At 41.8% G+C, this 19,421-nt stretch overlaps 1 protein-coding gene across 1 annotated transcript; it reads left to right on the forward strand.

Annotated features, from left to right (window-relative positions):
* Positions 1–3,003: 3,003 nt before the first annotated feature.
* On the forward strand, positions 3,004–15,671 carry MPHOSPH10 (M-phase phosphoprotein 10). The gene is made up of 11 exons (XM_039493078.1): positions 3,004–3,356; positions 5,231–5,894; positions 7,845–7,987; positions 8,657–8,837; positions 9,167–9,308; positions 9,886–9,953; positions 11,353–11,490; positions 12,582–12,692; positions 12,910–13,017; positions 13,723–13,953; positions 15,473–15,671. Exons 1-11 carry the CDS (start codon positions 3,277–3,279, stop codon positions 15,611–15,613), a joined length of 2,007 nt encoding a protein of 668 aa, XP_039349012.1. The 5' UTR covers positions 3,004–3,276; the 3' UTR covers positions 15,614–15,671.
* Positions 15,672–19,421: the final 3,750 nt, after the last annotated feature.

The raw sequence follows: 19,421 nt of genomic DNA on the forward strand, positions 1-19,421 counted from the left end.
ATGAGAGCGTGCTTTTGGGTGAAGTGCTGTAGACAGAGGCTGGGAACTGGGACCAAATAATCTTCTGTTGTTTGAGTCCTACTGTATTCATGGAAACAGGATTTTATAATTCATTGTAGATAAACAGGATTGTAGCAAAAAGATATCATACCTGACTCCACCACCAATTTCTTATCCTAACTGAAACAACCTTGAAGACTCCCAAAACTGGGTAACAGCTTTCATCAAATAGGGATCTCTCTCTCTCTCTCTCCCCTCTCCCTCTAAGAGAGTGTGGAAGGCTCTAAGTGGAATTGAGTGTATGTGGAGAGTACACACCATATATGAACATTCTGAGCACTGTAAAGCTCAGCCTCATGACTGGAGGTGGGGGGCTCCCTTCATCCCAGCCCACAAGGGAGGTTTTAAGAGGTGGACTGCGGCAATAGCTAGGATGAGACCAATAAATCCATTACCATGTAGATCTACCTGCCAAAACTCCGCAGAATGGGAAGAACCACTCAGCAGACAAGGTTACTGTAACCCCAGAGAATAACAGTTGGAGAGTGGCTTTGCAAATTGCAGCCTGGGAGGTAGGTGAATTCTTCCTTTCCCACACCACTCCCCAACTGCTGCAGAAGCTACTGGCCTAGTGCATAGTTTGACCTTGGGTAATAATCTTGAAGGAAATTATCATGTAATGTGTTAGAAAGAAAAACATTAATCCATGCTAATACATCAGTTCTGTGAATATGTGCCTGGGTGAATTTTGAGTTTAGTGATGCAAAATATCATCAGGCATTTTGTTCTCAAAGTCTGCTAAAAATATGTTTTAAAAAAAATACTAGAATCTAGGTCACAGAGATAAAACTGCATAGTAAAATGACTGTACAGATACTATATTTAGCAATTGTGTTCAGTGCTAATAACTATCTAAATCTAGGGTAGTACTAAAGTCACCCAAGGGGAGAAAACAACAACAAAACAACAATTATACAATATACCATTTAGGGCCTGCTATTCTAAGTACTCCCACTTAATGAGTTTAGTCATTCTAGCAAATGATTGAGGATCAGAACTTATTTTTATATAGTGCCTTCCAAACAAGGTGTATCCCTAAAACACTGCAAAATTAGGTCTCAATCTTGCAGTTCCTTTAGGGCAGGTCCCTGGGGCTGTGCAAATAATCCTCACTGGGTCTACCCATGTGCAGGCAGCATTCAATGTAAAATCCAGGGAATGTTGGTAGAAAGATATTGTATGGTAAATAAAAAGATTCCATTCAAGAGGTGTAGACTGAGAGGGGAGAATATTTTGTTTAAAAGAAGGTTTAAAAAGAGGTAGGGTTTCAATGATGGAGAGGTCTACTTTGACAACTGCTCCAGAAGGTGGGAGCTGTACAGAAGGCTCTTACACAACCAGTGGTGAGACTATGGGAAAGGACAGAGAGAAGGCAAGTTTTACTTTAGTGGAGGGATCAGGCAAGGGAATAGATAAAAAATAAGGTATAGTATTAAAATTGTTATAATAGTAACAATGTCCCATACTTTATTTACTATATATTACATAAATATATATAAGTACATTATAGTGACATTACTGTAAAATCCACAATCAAGATTTCTGTCCCCACCATCTACACTCATCTTATTACATGAAACTAATAAAAAAAAAAGGGTTGTCTGAATAGAATTAATACAATTGTCAAAATAACTGGATAAAAAAGCATATGGTTTTCTAGACTGCAAGCAAGTTATAACGCCTCTTCCAAAAGTAACTATAGCTGGCATATTGCTTACTGAGAATTTGTTAATTGCTAACAGGCCTTGTGATTTGTCCTTTGGGAATATCTGAGATTATTTTGCCATTGCAGGTTCTTGCGGGATGGTGAGGGGGAGGAAAAGAGATAACTATAGTCTTAGGACGAACAATTATTTGCTACCTCCAAGTGAAACAAAAAGGATTTCTGAAGCTGTATATAGTGAGTGGAGGTCAGGGGTTTGTGGAGGAATGGGGAGGGGGAGAATTTCATGCAAAAGTGGGTTTTGGGTGGAGAATTCTGGATAAGCATACATGTATGTGGAAGTGGAGGAGTGAGATTCCTGGGGAGAAGAGTTTGGGGAGCGGGAAGGAAATGGTAGGGAGTTGGGGAATTTAAAGAGGGGGTAATTGGAAATACAAAAAGGGAGCATCTGGGGGTTGTTGTAAGCAGGGGGTTGCAATAATGGGAATGGGTATCCAATGGGTATCTATCGAAAGGAGGAAGATCAGAGATGAGTGACAGTAGAAGACAGGGGAAGGTGAGCTTGAAAGATTAGGGGATGTAGTGGATGTGTAAGAGACTGAGTTAATGCATGAGAGCATAGGTGGCAGGGTGATGGGTAGGGGGAGAGAGGATGTGATCGAGAGAGCTGTCAAAACATTCCTAGCTACACTCCCAATCTCTCATCAGATCCTCCCCCTTTAACTCTCTCTGCTGGGTGTCATTTCACTCTCAAAAGCAAGTCATCTTATGAAGGGAGAGGGAGTAGACCAGAGAGGAAAGGAGGCGGGAGAGGGGTGGGTCTTGGTCACCTACAGACACAGGACTTATTTGGGGGAAGAACCCATCAGTGATTCCCTGGGTTTCTCTTTGCCTATGGAGAAAAAGAATCTCCCACCATTTTCAAAATTAAATGAGAAAAACCTTGTAGCCCCTATGCTAGGTGACTGGCCAGTAACACCATGTCTGTAAGCTTGAACAGCCTCCTTTGGGGGCCTTTCTCGGTCTCTCTCCTTCCATAGCATGGCCATCTACTGCAGCCACAGCTTCAAGCACGCTGGGGGTTTGGGGCGGGAGCGAGGCCGGTATGACATTGGCAGCGGCAGCAGAGACTGAGAGCGCTGGGGCCGCGCAGCCGCCTTGGGCCCGAGAAGGGCCGGGGGGGGGGGGGGGTTAGGGCGCGGACGTGTGACCCACGTGGTGCAGGGGGCAGTGCGGTTGCCGTGGCCACCCAGAGACTCTCCTCCGTGATAATTTGAAAGCTGTTTTGGAAGCTGCTCCCGTGGGGGCAGGAACGTGCTGGCGTGAACGAGGGCCCAGGCCTTGCAGTCCCCTCCCCTTCCTGTGGCACACACGGCCGCCCGGCTGGTGACGGGGAAGGATCCCGAGGCGGAACCCTTGCGACGCGGAACCTTTCTGCCAGTGCCCGCGTTGGTGTCCGGAGCGTGTTGGCGGAGGTGCTCGCCGGAGCCCTGGTGTGGCTGAGGCCCCGCCTCCCGACCTCTCCCCATGCGGACTCTGAGTAGAGGCTGAAGATGGCGGCGCCCAGCCGGAGGCTGGAGACGAGTCTGGCGGTGCTAGGTGCCGCCGCGGCCCAGCCGGAGCGCTTCCTGAGGTGAAACTCCCTACCGCGCCCCCCCGCCCCCAGCTTCAGAAATCCCCGGCCCGGGGGCAGGCCGCCGCGGCTCCCCTGGATCGCTCCTCCCCTGCCAGGCCCCCCCTCTCTGCCTTCCCTGGGTAACGGCGCACCGCGGCCCCATTGCCAGCCCCACTCGTGGGGAGGGAGGGGGGATGGTCTTATCTCCCTGGGATTTTCGCCAGGCGAACACCAAGCCTCCCTGTCTGCTGTTGTTATTTTATTGCATTTCGGAAGCACTTTGGGGCCAGTCATAGACCAGGACCCCATTTTGCTAGTTGTTGCACAAATACCTTCATTACAAATAAAAGTAAGTCTCTAGCACTCATAGTTGCAGGGAAAGCTTGAAAATGTGAGCTGAATATAATGTAAAAGTTTAGAAACAAGACATTTAAAAAAATCTCATTATTAAGATAATCTCACGATTTTGAGGCCTTGATCTGTGATTTTTCAAGACTCTGGACTGGCAGTGCTTTGTTAATTAGCCCACCCAACCTTGTCTTCTCTGTTAGGGAGAAAGTGTATATAGGTTTCACTTGCATGATTAAAATGAACTGTTTAATTGTAGTAATAACACTAACTTTGAATGGGCCTAAATCTGTTTTTTGTCATTTAGGGAAAGATTAATTTAGGTATATGTACAAGCTCAAAATTCTGTGGCCTTCTGTTGATGTGGTGATTGAGTTAAGGTTAAAAAGGGGACTTAAAATTTCATTGGAACACAGAGTAAAATCCTTTTTAGCAAGGGGGAGCTATTTTAAAAACTACTTGTAAATGAGGAAATCCTTGTATATGTGAGTAAGACTTCGGGCCTGTCTGAATTCTACACAGCAACTGTAACTTAGGTCTTCATTCCACAATTGGATGGCACTCTGCATGAATCTGGTTCCAGGATTGGGGACCTTAGGTTTTATCCTGTGAGAATTTCCATTATGACCTCTCTTTTTGAGCTATTCTGAATAGATTACCAAGAGTATATTTAAAATTTGAAGAAAACTTAAAAACAAATGTATTTTGAGAAAAAGATGACAAACTAGTTAATCCCTAAGCAATAACTATGGTTAAGGTGACATCCCCCTTGCTCAGCTGCTAGGTAGAGGTGTGCAGGCACCACCACTGCAGCTTCCATTGGCCACGGTTCCCGGCCAATGGGAGTTGCAAAGCAAGTGCTCTGGGTGGAGGCAGTGCACAGAGCTGCCTGGCCACACCTTTGCCTAGCAGCTGAGCTAGGGGGATGTTGCCGCTTCCGAGGAGCCCCTGTCCCAGACCCCAACCCCCTCCCACACTCAAACTCTGCTACTGCATGTGGGGAAGGGGTGGTGGCCCAAGTGGTTGGTGCGACTGGCGCAGTGGCTGCCTGAGCTGCCCATAGGCCAAGTGCACCTGCCACTTCAGAAGTCACGGAAAGTCACTGAATCGGTGACTTATGTGACAAACCCATAGCCTTAACTATGCTCCATTTCATTTCAGTACCTCTAGGTATGTGTTACACGTTTTAAAGTTTGAGCTTAATTATATACTTTTATTTCAAAGGATTTTACTAATAGGACTGCAAATGCTGTGTAATAAACAAAGTAAAACCTGCAGTTGTTGAAGGGCAACCAGGCATTTGCTGCAAAAACACTGAACAGATGTAAAGGGACCATCAGAGGAACCATTTGGTAAACCCTGCACCCACCAAGTGAACTCCACAAATATCTAAAAGAGGAACAATCTTAAGGCTATACAAGTTTCCCTTTGTAAAAATGCATTTGTCATAATTCAGATTGCTTTCTAATTGACTTTTGAATTTTAACATTTTTTCAGTTTGCTATTGTTATGTGCAGTGATGTTTTTAATTTTGTTTTTATCAGTGTGCAAGATGGACTGGCTGCAGACTTCAGTTCATTGACAAAGACTCTTTATGATTTACATAAAGCACAAGGGACAAAACTAGTGCGTGGGAGTCCTTTAAAAAAACTGGTAATAGAAAACTTTGATGAAGAACAGATCTGGCAACAAATAGAGCTACAGAATAATGCAGTTCTAGACTACTTCAAGAAAGCTGTTGCTAGAGATGTTAAAGACAAAGATCTCTACCTTTTCCCAGCCCAAGAAGAGGATGACTTTGAGGCAGACACTAGCAGTGATAAGCAAGTGGAACAAGAAGATGGCATGGAAGCTGAACCTGCCTGTATTGAAGATGAAAGTGAGGCTAAAGAAAAGCAAAGTAAATCCAAAGCAAGGAAAAGGCAGCTATGTAGTGATGAGGATTCAGATGTTGACTTTGATGTTGATGAGCTAGAGCAACAGATTCAAAAGTTGAAGAAGACTACCTGGAAAAAATCAAGAGAAAAGTCCATAGTGGATGATAAATTTTTCAGCTTGGCTGAGATGGAAGCCTTTTTGGAAGATGTAGAAAAAGAAGAAAGCAGGAAGAAGGAGGAGGAGGATGATGATGAGGAGGATGAGATTGATTATTTTGAAGATATTCTTTCTGATGAGGATGAAGAAGAATCTGAAAAAAATAAAATCAAGGTAAGGATATATGCATCCAGAATTAGAAACACTTTTGTCACAAGCCAGTATAATTTAAATTAGCTTAAAAAAACTGACATGAAATTTGAAATTGTAGTTCAAATTGGAAACAAAATGCAGACTTAAAAAAAAAAAGTATAATTAACTATTGAAACAATTTAACACGGTTTTGGTGGGTTCTCGTTACTTTAAATCTTAAGGTCAAGATCAGATGCCGAAAGATGTGCTGTTAATTCAACCACAAATTATTGGGCTAAAAGCAGGAATTACTAGATGAAATTCTATAGCCTGTATTATGCAGGAGATCAGACTAGATGACCATAATGGTCCCTTCTGGACTTAAAAATCTGTGGATCTATTAACATAATATAAATACGTGGGATCAAATAAAAAAGTCCCTACCCTGAAGAGTTTACAACCTACATTTGGATGGATCTTCATGCCTGTGCAGCATTTTACTGAAGTCGTTGGGACTCTTCATGATCATAGGGGTCTGCCCATGTGGATCAAATAGCTGAAGTAGGGCCCAACTTAAGATAAAACAGGTGGAGGTGGTAAACTCTGAGAGGTAGAGAGAGGAAAGGACAGGGTCCCTTGGTCACTTGGGTGAGTAGTATATGTGTTGTAAAAGTTTGTAGATTTTTTTTCTTTTTTTTTTAATAAGGCTGTGAATAAACTTGAGCTGCTGTATTCTGGCTTGAAAATTACTTTCAGGCTTTCTTGACTAACATTGCTTGTGACAATTCCGTTCTTTCAGTATCTTATTTGTGATATAATAAGAGAAAAATAGGTGCTTCTGGAAGTGATAACACATGGCTGTAACATGCATCAGTTTATGTTGTCAGGGATTTATGAGCTACCCCACATAGCTCAGCAAATATGTGAGTTGTTAAAATCCACTGCTTTTCTGCTCCTTGGTCTCTGAGCAAATTAAAATAGAATTGACTATTAATTGACGACATTAAAAATGTCTCACTTGGACTAAGGCCACTGTCTACCAGACCAGTGGTTAAGGTTGAAATCCATTGAATTCCTATTGCAGATCTTATACTGCAGGTATATATAACATGGTCCTCATGGAAATGAAAGATTCTTAGTCACATGGGGCTTGGCTACACTTGCAAGTTGCAGCGCTGGTAGAGGCTTTCCAGCGCTGCAATTACACCCTATCCACACTTGCAGGGCACAACCAGCGCTGCAACTCCCTGGCTGCAGCGCTGGCCGTACACCCAGGTCTGCTTGGGGTATAAGGGTTGCAGCGCTGGTTCTGCAGCGCTGGTCATCAAGTGTGGACACTCACCAGCGCTGTTATTGGCCTCCAGGGTATAAGGAGTATCCCAGAATGCTTTTAACTAAATTATTCCCTTTGTTTTGTTATGCAGCCTCTCTTTGTTTTGTTGTCAATTCGGAGCCCTGCAGGGCACTGGGAGCTGCTTCAAACATAGCTCCTGTTTGCTGTCATTAATCTGTAACTACTGTCAACAATGAAATGAGATAACCCCTGCAGGGGTTGAGTGTTTGCTTTGCTTGAGAGAAACGGGGGGAGGGGGCAGAGGGGGGAAAGAGTATGTTGGATGCAGGTTGTTTGCAGTTAACAGTAAGGGGGTGGGAAAATTTTCTGATTTTGCCCAGTGTCGGTTCCAAAAATCCACTCTCTCTCTCTCCCCACCCCTGTCCCTGTCACACTGCCCCACACCCCCCTCTTTTGAAAAGCACGTTGCTGCCACTTGAACGCTGGGATAGCTGCCCATAATTCATCACTCCCAACAGCGCTACAAATGTGGCCACACTGCAGCGCTGGTAGCTGTGAGTGTGGCCACACACCAGCGCTGGCCCTGCACAGCTGGATGACCAGTGCTGCAACTACCAGCGCTGCAGATTTGTAAGTGTAGCCATACCCTTAGACTTGTCACTTTCACTGGGTAACCTCTTATTTTCTCCTCTCTCCAGTCAGTTAAAAGTTCTAGAAATTTGAAATATAAAGATTTCTTTGACCCTATTGATGACAATGATGACCTAGCTAATGATAGTGAAAATGATCAGAATGATGAAGGTGACACGGAAGAGGAGGATGAAGAAGGCATATTTGATGAGTATGTACACTTGAACGATTTGTAACTGTTCTGTGGGATCTGCCAGTTATTTGAATTGTCACTGACAATGTGACACCATCTCTTAAACAGAAAATAAAATGGAAATTTAGGAATCTCTTTGTCAGAGAAAATAGTATTATATTAAGGAAGGAGCAGCCTTTTAAAACTTGTAGCAAGTATTTCATTCTCTGTTAATGTGCTTGTTTTGGCTTTCAGTAGTGCCAGTGTAACATGTTCACTAACTACTTTTTGACTTAGAAAAGAGGAGTCATTAGACTGTTTTATTGTTGCCCTGTGGGATTTGAGTAAATGACTTTAACTAAATGAATTATGTATTGCTTCAACTGAGGAGGCATATCTCCACTAGATATGTAGGTCACCCAAAAGCCTACCTTTCTGGTTATGTTAGGTCTTAAGGAAAGTGCAGTAAAAGTTTTTGGGAATCTCTGAAAATGTATTATGTACAGTACCCTCCCTCTGAACTTGTGTATATTTAATTTTAAACATTAACTATAATACCATTTTCATATCTAGTTGCAATAATACGTGGGCAGCATTATTACCTAAAAAGGGGGAGCCTTTTACCTGTGGCTTGTATAATATATTAAACAATAAATGTCACAAGCATGTATTACTTCCATTTATGTAACGGCATTTTAACGTTTATAGGTTTGAGGAAAATAATGAAATGGACGTTATGGAGAAGAATGAGAAAGCTAAAGAAGTCTCTAAAAAAGTTACTTTTAACTTACCAGAGGACAGTGAAAAAGAAGACGATACAGATATACCAAATGAGAAGAGAACTGATCCCACTGGAATAAAATCTTCTTTTGAAAAAAGGCAGGAAAAGGTAACTAAGATGTTCTAGTATCCCTTCATAAGCAATTGATTTGAAGTTTTCTGCTTAAACTTGAGCCAAAGGCATGTATGTTACTAATAAGTTGATTGTATTTGTAAATATCAAGTTGTCTGAAAGCTTCAGAAAATTTTTAGAGGAAAATATGATAAAATAGTGGCATATTTACAGAAAGATAAGGCAAAAGGTGTGTAAAGAATCTAGAAATACCTGGAGTAATTATTCATATTCTTTACTCTAACTTGATTTCCCTTTGTTTGTTGCTAAACAAGTGCATTTAACTTTTTAATTTTTTTCAACGTTCAAAAAATTTTATCTTTCAGATGCATGAAAAAATTAAATCTCTAGAAAAGAAGTTGTTGGAGGAAAAACCTTGGCAGCTTACAGGAGAAGTGACTGGACAAAAACGACCTGAAAACAGCCTTTTGGAGGAATCTTTGCTCTTTGACCATGCAGTCAGAATGGGTAAATACTGTTATGCTAAATTTCAGACATTATGTTAAGTAATTTGTTTGTTTTACTGGTGAGGGTGGTGCACAAATGCTGTCTGTATTAACAACCCCCTCCCCCCCGTTCTCCCTCCACCATCCTTTTAAACTTGCCAAACATTGCCCAAACTGTGCCTAAACTAGAATATTTATAGGGCCATATTTTACCACATAGAAATTGTATTGCCTCACCCATTTGTTGAACTTTCAGATGTGAACTAAGCTTTATCAAATGAGAATGACCCGTTGTTTGTGTCCACTTATTTATAGGGCAAACACAACTTGGTTATCTTTCTCAAACTTTCATGCTATGCAAGTTTTCCTGAGGAAATAAACCTACTAGCCTGCCTAGTCATCTTCATTCCAGGCCAATATGGCTCTCTAAAGTATATAATCTAGCATTTTTGTCAGTCTTTTGTTTTTGTTTATAGAACAAGCGGTACCAGTTAAAATCAATGCAAAAATAATATCTCCAGAACTGTTAATCTCCTTTTCATTTAATGAATGATTTAGTTTCTAAATACTTTAAACTTGGTGTTTTTTTGCCCTCTTAGCTCCTGTGATCACAGAGGAAACCACCTTTCAGCTTGAAGATATTATCAAACAGAGGATAAAAGATCAGGTTAATAAAATTTGCCTTCACCTCTTTGCTTTAGTTGGAAGCTTAAATATTTCAACAAAATCAAACCCTAAACACTGTCTGGTATATTCAAATGTACTTGTATTAACTTGGAGTTTTGGGGGCACAGGAATGAATTCCAAGCATGAGTTTAAGGTCCTTAGTTTTTTAGGTGTCAGTTTGTCTCCTGAGCATTTCCAGAAGAAATAAAATATCTGAATATTGCTTTTGCTTAATGCTGATAGTGTATTCTTAATGATTCCATTCTGTATCCTTTTGGGCGCTATAACTAAGCAGCGTATTTGTCACGGATTCCATGACTTTCCGTGTTTTCTGCAGCAGCCAGTGTGGTTAGCTCTGGGGCAGCCCAAGCAGATCAGGCAGCCCTGGAGACAGCCGCGCTGGCGCTGCTGGAGCAGTCTCAGGCCACTGTGTGCGCCCCCTGGCAGCAGTTTGTGGGGGGGGCCCTCAGGGCTGGGGCAGGGGGTTGGGGTGCAGGGCAGCACTTACCTTGGGGGGAGGAGGGGCTCCCCAGAAACAGCCACCAGCCTCCCCGGCACCAGCGGTGCCCCCGGGCTGCCACCTCCAGAGCACCCCAGCCCAAGTTGTAATTTAATTAATTATATAGTAAAAATCATGGACAGCTCATGGGCCATGAATTTTTGTTTACTGCCTGTGACTTGTCCATGACTTTTACTAAAAATACCCGTGACTAAAACATAGCCTTAGCTATAACATATCTCGGTTAGATATATAATTAAAATTACCCTCCCAGTTTACAGATTCAACTATAAAAGGACTAATTTGAGTTGTGTGCATGGAATTTATATAATGGATATGCAGATCTCTATTTAATAATCTCTACTCAGAATATTGACCAAGAATAATTTTTTTCAAAATATATTTAACAGATCCGGTGGGTAAATAAGTATAGTATAATAGAATTTTTTAATTTTAATTGCACAGAAAGCATATTGCTGTTACTAATTTATACCAAAAGTACTTTCAAAATTTTATTCTTGGTTGTTAATTAGTATACCATCTTTGGTTGCATCAGTGCAAAAAAAGACTGGTGAACAGATGAGGGTGTCTATCCTTCAGTCTTGTTTAACAGGGTGTGAGCTTTTTTGGACTAAATACAATTCCTTAAAAGATACTATCTTAACTATAGTGTGGTGTTGGCAATTACTGAATCTGCTGAAGTTGTGGCAAAATAAAAGGTAGCACCCATTGTATAATAAATTGCCCTTTGCTGTTGGGTTCAATGCAATGTTGGAAAATCAAGTTAATGTGCTAGCTGAAACAATAAATGAGATGTCTGATAGAATATGATGTATAAAAATGGTCTATTAAAGCTTATTTGACGCAATTGTATCTTAACTATTTTATGGTTTTGTCTTAGGCTTGGGATGATGTAATACGTAAAGAAAAACCAAAAGAGGATGCCTTTGAATACAAGAAGCGTCTAACTCTGGATCATGAAAAGAGCAAATTGAGTCTTGCTGAAATCTATGAGCAGGAGTATTTGACACTCAACCAAGTAAGTTATGATAATGGACACACAAACACAGTGCCATTGCTGTTGGTTGGAAAAATCAAATCGTGACTGCTTGAAAGTTTTATTTTTTATTTTTAAACACTGAATTGCCATAAGTATTGGGAAATCCTGATGTGTTCAATAAGTACAACCCAGGCAGCTGAACTGATACAAAAATTCAACATTTACTGTTAAATTTGCACAAATACTGACAAGACAGAATCATTGTCTTAAAATGTGGCATAAAAATAATAGAAAGAAGTTACATTCTGGAACAGTGATTTGCTTTAAAAGAAAGTCCATCGGGGAGATTAATATTGGACCATCTTTTACGTAACTCATATTTGATTAAACCACTCCAGTTTATACTATCAGAATAATTATTTGGCTGAACCCTTTGAGTTCGTGGATAATGCAAATCCTTTAAATCAATTAAAAATAATAAGAGTTCAGTAAATCTCAGACTTGATCTACTAAGGCTTTTGTTTTAATCTTCTTTACTACATCTAATGGGAGTGTGGAGCAACACAGAAATTCACATGTGAATTTGGTTTAAAGTGAATGAATAGGAGCCTAAGCTTCCCTAACTTCCCCTTCTCTAGCCAGCTTCACATGATATTTGAGCTGCACAGCCACTTACCAATGTGAAACATCATCCCAGAATTTAATCAGACTCTGGGCTCCTGAGTGGTGGTCTGAGTCTGAGAGGTTTTTTTTCAAACACACAAGTAAGAGTTAGGTACCTACCTCCCCTTGATTTTCAGTGGAAGTTGGGTGCCTGACTCTTTGGAAATCTTCCCCTCGGCTGTTCACGTATTGAAGATCACTTAAACCCTCTGTGGCTCAATGAACCCATCTGTAGTACAGATCTGTGGATGTCCACTTTATACTCATGGACCATGTTTGTGGATCAGATGCAGATACAAATTTTGTATCCATGCAGGGCTCTGTCCATCTGTAAAATGGGTATAAATTGCGTACTGCAACATTACGAGCTATAATGTAAACTGCTCTAATATCTTTATATGCAAGTTTCTCTACAAGTGATTTTTCTATTAACATTATGTTGTTTGTTTGTTTTTTATTATTAACAGCAAAAAACTGAAGAGGAAGAAAATCCTGAACATGTAGAAATTCAAAAAATGATGGATTCACTCTTCCTAAAATTGGATGCTCTTTCCAACTTCCATTTCACACCTAAAGCAGTGAGTCCATTAGTTTTCACACTTCATACAATAAAACATGTTTGGGAAATAGGCAGGAAAGTGAGGGATACTTCCAATGCAATTGCTTGTTGAGTATTTCAGAAACATAATCAGCCTTAATATAAATGGGAATGTATTTAGTGTGACTTAGTTCGGTTAGTAATATATTGCTGTGGCATGATAGTCATATACATAAAAGACATTTCCTTCTTTCTAGCCCGTGCCAGAGGTTAAAATCGTCTCAAATCTTCCAGCTATAATTATGGAAGAAGTTGCACCAGTTAGCGTTAGTGATGCAGCTCTCCTGGCTCCAGAGGAGATTAAGGTAAGAAATTTAATCTAGAGCCGCAGACAGGCTTCCTTTTGTGTCTGCACACTGCGGGTACCCTGCACCCTCAGAACAGAGAACTCCTTTTCTCTGACATTCTTCTCTTGGAACCCCCTTCATAGGGGAACAGCTTGTCTTAACTAGATTTGACTGCCTTCCTCGCCACCTGCTGAGCTTCCTTTTCAGCATAGGTTATTCTGGTTTTGAAAATTACCCTAATATGTTTGACTGCCTAATACTCTCTTTATTGTTAAGAAATGTACTATGCTTAATCTGCTTTACCATCTTTAGCTTTAGACAGTTAATCATCTGTCTTTGTTTTCCCATATGTATACGGGTGTGTGTGTGTCTCTCTCTCTCTCTCTCTCTCTCTCTATATGAAAGTTAAGAGAGGGTGGGGAAAATAAAATATATACATGCATAATATAATCTGTAGGAATTTTTAGTTCCCATGGCTAGCATGAGTGAGTTACGCCATTTGGGCTCCTCTGTTTTACTAATTCAGGCACATTCTCAGCCGCAGGAAGCTGGGTACAGGAGACATGAAATAAACACAAAGACTACTTTGTGTGAGAGATGAATAGTGCTACTTCTGCTGGCTAGTCAATGAAATGTATAGCAAGGGTGCCCATTCTGGTTGTACTCGTCACTAGCCTAGATAGCACTTTTGGATCCAAAAATTATGCAGTTTTGTCTTTCTAGGAAAAGAGTAAAGCTGGAGATGTGAAAACAGATGCAGAAAAGACTACCACAGACAAAAAACGAGAACGAAGAAAGAAGAAGCTTCACAGACGTATGAAGCTAAGGGAGAAGAAGAAGCGTCAAAAACTCCTGAAAAAAACAAAGCCAGAACAAGGCACGCAACTCAGCAAACAAGCTGTTGCAGCAAAAGTAAAAAAGCTCACCAAAGAAGGCAAAACAACTTTGCTCAAGGTAAGTCTGTCTTACATAGTCGAGTAGTAAATTTCAAATGTATATGTAGTTATTGGATATTGGTTTCCTGCCTTGTCATTTAGAAAACCTTGTTGTTTTTTTTTAAATGCAATTCCTCTGTAATGGGCCGCACACTAGCTGCTTTGTCCCATCCTGTTTCTCCTCCCCGCCCACCCCCCTGGTGTAAAGCAACCCTGCTCTCAAATAGCATGGGCTATCACAGGAACTCCTATGCCGTCATCTTTCCTCTGCAACCAGCTCACGGGGTGTGGTTGTGGGCATTCCTGCACCCTGGTAAACTCCAGCTTCTGCCTTGATTCCTTGGGATGTTAAGCTATTTTAACCTGTGCCGGGGACTGATCAATGCCTTTTTATTCATACCTGGGCTGAGCACTTCCTTCACAGAGAATGTGGCCCAAGGTGTCCATATTTAATTTCAAAAGAGAGGAGGTCTGACCAGTTATGTTTATTGATATTTGCAGTGTTTGTGTTCTGTAGATTTTTGTTTTTTACCTTGAATAAACTATAGTGATTTTAAATTATAGAAATATTTACATAGATGCTTTCTTCTGCAATTGCTATATCTGCATGAGGCTATCTTATAATATTTAAAAGCATCTTACCCATTCCTTTAGTATGTGCAAATAACTTAATCTGTAGATCCAGCAAAGAAAATGTGAACTGTAAAACAGTTATTTTGGAATTAATCTTTAAAGTATAAGTGACACACACTATTTATATTCTGTGCTGCTTTATTTAAAAATTCACAACCTGAGCTGCGATCTTGGGGGGAAAAAAATTGCGTACAGGCTTAATTTTATGCATGTGAGTAGTTCCATCAAACTCAATGATTTACTTGAATGCTTTAAGTATTTGGACGATCAGGACCCTAGCTAGTTCCTCCTGAGCTTTATAGATATAATTCAGAATAGTACTTCAAATTCAAACAAAAAATAACATCAAATGTTACAAGAACAAATACTAGTTGTATGGGACTTCTTTGTAACACCAAAATATTGATCTTGTATCTTGAATATAGTAAAACATTAAATCTATATAGTTCCTTAGGGGTTTACCATGTACAAGAGACCATTAATTCCTAATATTAGAAGTTTTTAAAACAGGGAAAAGAGAATATGGAAAGTAGTTATCCATCTAAAACATTTGTGCATTTGCACTTTTTTTATTTTTGTAAACGCAATAAATCTGCATTTCTCTAGGGGGACTGATAATGTCCAAGGATTTGTTCCTGGATTTGCACATATACCTCTCATTAACATTAATAGGTATTAAGCATATGCATGAAGAGGGAACACTTCCCTTATCTTTTGAAATTACAGTATGACAAAAACCCAGGATGGTGTAACAGCTGTCTGCAAATCAGTTATCAATTAGATTATAAGTATGGTATATTTAAAATAAAAAAGGTTGTTTAACTAGTAATTGTGTAGTTACATCAGTCCATTGGAACATTTGCTAGCTTGTCCTTTATTATAATAAACACTTTGTCTATTGACAGGATGAAGGTAAAGACAGGGCTTTGAAATCATCTCAAGCATTCTTTTCTCAATTACAAGATCAAGTGAAAATGCAAATCAAAGGTGCCAAGAAAATACATAAGACACAGCAAGAAATTTCTGCTAAGAAACTTAAATTATAATACATTTTATACATGCTGTACCTTGTATATATTAAAGTAAATGTTTCTAATTTGTTAACATTGCACTTTGAATAGTAGCTTTTATTTTATATAGTGCTCGAAAATCATCTGTAAATTGAAGTTCAGTTGAGTGTCTTTCCTGCTGCAAGTGATGAAAAAGTGCTAGACTGTTCATGCTCTTTCTTTGAGACTTCTACTTACTTTTTTTTTCTGCTAGGAATTCAGTCTTTCTTCTTCCTTTAAAACGGGTGGGCAAACTTTTGGCCACATCTGGGTGGGGAAATTGCATGCAGGGCCTGGGCAGGGGGTTGGCGTGTGGGAGGGGGTGCGGGATGTATGAGGGGGCTCAGGACCGGGGGTTGAGGTGCAGGATGGGTGTGGGGTGCAGCAGGGGGCTCAGGGCAAGGAGTTGGGGTGCAGGAGGGGTTTGGGCTCCGGCCCCCGGCCCGGTGCTGCTTACCTGGAGTGGCTCCTTGGCCACCACGCTGCTCCTGGAAGCAGCTGGCACCATGTCCCTGCGGCCCCTGGGGGAGGGGGGAAAGAAGGCTCTGCATGCTGCCCTTGCCTGTGGGTACCTCCCCCGAAGCTCCTATTGGTCAAGGTTCCCCACTCCTGGCCAATGGGAGCTGCGGAGGGCGGTGCCTGGAGGTGAGGGCAGTGCACGGAGCCCGCTTCCCACCTAAACCTGTTGCTGCAGGGACATGGTGCTGGCCGCTTCTGGGAGCGGTGCGGGGCCCACGGGTGCCACAGGGGTGGCAATCCCGTGGGCCAGATCCAAAGCCCTGAGGGGCCAGATCCGGCCTGCGGGCTGTAGTTTGCCCCCCCTTCTCTAAAACAAAAGTCTCACAGTAGGCAGATAAATAATTACAATATATCTGTGAAAATTCAGTATTTGTATATACAGTAGAACCTCAGAGTTACGAACACGTCTGGAATGGAGGTTGTTCGTAACTATGAACAAACGGTTGTGGTTGTTCTATCAAAAGTTGCAACGGAACACTGACTTAATACAGCTTTGAAACTTTACTATGCAGAAGAAAATTGCTGCTTTTAATCACCTCAGTTTAAATAAAACAAGCTCAAACAGTTTCCTGACCTAACTTTCCTTTTTTTTAATAGTTTACGTTAACACAGTACTACACTGTTTACTCTTTTTCTTTGTTTGTCTCTGCTGCTACCTGATTGCATACTTGCGGTTCCAAATGAGGGGTGTGGTTGACTTTCCAGCTTGTAACTCTGGTGTTTGTTACTCTGAGGTTCTACTGTATTTGTCTCAAAATTATTCCCTTCTTACCTCTCCCCATGTACATAGAAAAGAGTGGGGAAAGGGAGGTTTAATTGCCTAAATCCAATGTTTCAGTATATGTGAGAGCCTTAGTTGTGGATGGATTTTACTATTCAGCACTTGTCTGTTGTAGCACTGCCTAAAGATACTCTTCTGGCAATCAAGGATGAATAGTATCTTACAGAACCACTTCAGTCATAATACAATGCTGCCATTGGATAGGGCAGGGGTCCCCAACGTGGGGGCATCTAAATGCACCTGCATCCTGGCCAGCGGTCGAGCATCCACCGAAGGCGTTGCCACTGAAATGCCCCCGAATTTCGGCAGATGCTCGACCGCTGCCACCGTCCTTCATCTGGCGCCTGCCAGACGAAAAAGGTTGGGGACCACTGGGCTAGGGTATAACACCATTGCAAATGCTACCACCTTATATTTGGGGTTCTTTTTGTTTTTAGAAAACAACCTTCAAGTGCCCCTATACTAGATGTTTTAGGTTTATTTCTGCCCCATAAAATTTAACCTTTTAGCTGCAGTCATAATTCTTATAACCTTAGCTTCTGAGATGTTACAGTATTTAATTTGCTGGTATTCAGAAGAAAGATGATCAAAGCTCAGTTCTAGATCAGTGTATGTATGACTCAATCATATCACTTGATCTTAAAGTATGAATTCATAAGGCACTCTCAAAGCAAAGGCCCAAAAGGTACCTCTTGCTGCCTTGTACTTATTACATAAAATCATAGATGTAGGGCTGGAAGGGATCTTGAGAGGTCATCTAGTTCAGCTCCCTGTGCTGAGGGAGGCCCAAGTAAACCTAGACCAGAGATTCTCAAACTCTGGTCTGCGGACCACCAGTGGTCCATGAGTTCCCTTCAGGTGGTCCACCGACTCCGTGGGTGCTCCGGGGCTGGAGCACCTACAGGGAAAAATTGGTGGGTGCTCTGCACCCACTGACAGCCAAGCTCCCCTCACCTCCGCCGCCTCCTCCCCTGAGCGGACCGTGTCCCCGCTTCTCCACCTACCTCCCAGCACTTGCTGCAGTTTTGCGGCATAACAAGCTCTGGGAGGGAGGAGGAGCGGAAACGCAGCACATTCAGGGGAGGAGGTGGGGATTTGGGGAAGGAGTTAGAATAGGGGCAGGGACGGGGCGGAGACTTTGGAGAAGGAGTTGGAATGGCAATGGGGCAGGGGTGGAGTCAGGGCAAGGCTGGGGGCAGAAGGGGGGCTTGAGCACGCACTGGTGCCAGCAGAAGTCAGTGCCTATGCCATGGATAGTTCCCTCTAAGGCGCATACCTGGGCGGCTGCACATGAATGAAGGGCCACCCACCTAATTAGTGGAGCTGGGCAGGCATGGCTCCACTAATTAGATGCCTGGACCCTGGAGAAGATGCACATGTAAGGTGAGGTGGTGGCCTTGGAGAAATAAGGGGTAGGTGAGGGGGCAGTGGGGTGAGAAGGGCAGGGGGAATTTGGGACTTGCAGGGCTGCGGTGTCCAGAGAAAGAGGCGACTTGTTGTGGCAGGAGGAGAGGGCACATCCATCGCATTAGAAAAGGAAGACTACTGATACTAAAATATGAGTTGTGTGCTTTTATTTGTAGAACCAAAAAAAGTTTTTTTTTATACATAGCACATTTATCCAAAGCGCTTTACAATAGTTAGCTAATGGTACAAACAACATTTGGAAATATTAAGTGGTCCACCAAGACCCTCAGCAATTTTCAAGTGGTCCGCAAAAAAAAAGTTTGAGAACCACTAACCTAGACTATCCCTGACAGATGTTTGTCTAACTTGCTCTTAACAACCTCCAATGAAGGGCATTCCACCCTCTTGGAAGCCTATTCCACTGCTTAACTATCCTCAAAGCTTTTCCTAATACATGTAACCTAAATCTTCTTTACTCCATGAATGTAAAATTTTCATTTTTGTTCTTTAGAGCCTAGTAGGTAGCCAGAGTATCCCTTTTAGAATTGAACAATATTGTCTTGTTCTGCTGATCAGCAGAAATCTAAAGGTAGCTTAATGCAGACTCCCACTGTTTAGGGGAAAAAAGATGGTTCTAAGATTGTGCTCCTTAACAACCTTTGCCCAATGTTAGGATTTCTGACAGTTCAACTGCTTAATCTTGTTGGTACTCAGAGCAAGATTACACGGTAATAGAATCTGAACAAACCAAAATGAGTGTTCTGGTGACTTGGAATGTTGGGGTAGAGGCTTTCAATTTTTGTCTTGTATGGCAATAAGCACACACTTACATATCATCTGAGAGGTAGCAGCAAATAGACTGACTACATCCTTTTTGGGAAATACCTTGAAAGCATATGAAGCAGCCCCAACCCTGCATCAGCTTCAGTGCCTGCCTATCCCATTTTAATGTTTGCTAAATTGAGTGGCTTTTTCAACACTAGAATGTTCACTGGTTTAAATTGATTTAGGGCTTGGCTACACTTCTGAGTTAGGCAGCGCGCAGCAGTTTGCGCAGATGTGCACTTGGAGCGCTGGCGTGTGGCGGAATTGATTTTG

Source organism: Mauremys reevesii, linkage group 10 (assembly GCF_016161935.1).
Source record: "Mauremys reevesii isolate NIE-2019 linkage group 10, ASM1616193v1, whole genome shotgun sequence".
NCBI classification, from domain to species: Eukaryota; Metazoa; Chordata; order Testudines; family Geoemydidae; genus Mauremys; species Mauremys reevesii.

Bases quoted from the DNA above. Each gene is read 5' to 3' on its own strand.
- MPHOSPH10 (XM_039493078.1), top strand. From the start codon at position 3,277: ATGGCGGCGCCCAGCCGGAGGCTGGAGACGAGTCTGGCGGTGCTAGGT. The intron at 11,491-12,581 runs GTAAGTTATGAT...TATTATTAACAG, and splicing joins AGTATTTGACACTCAACCAA to CAAAAAACTGAAGAGGAAGA. The intron at 12,693-12,909 runs GTGAGTCCATTA...CCTTCTTTCTAG, and splicing joins TCCATTTCACACCTAAAGCA to CCCGTGCCAGAGGTTAAAAT.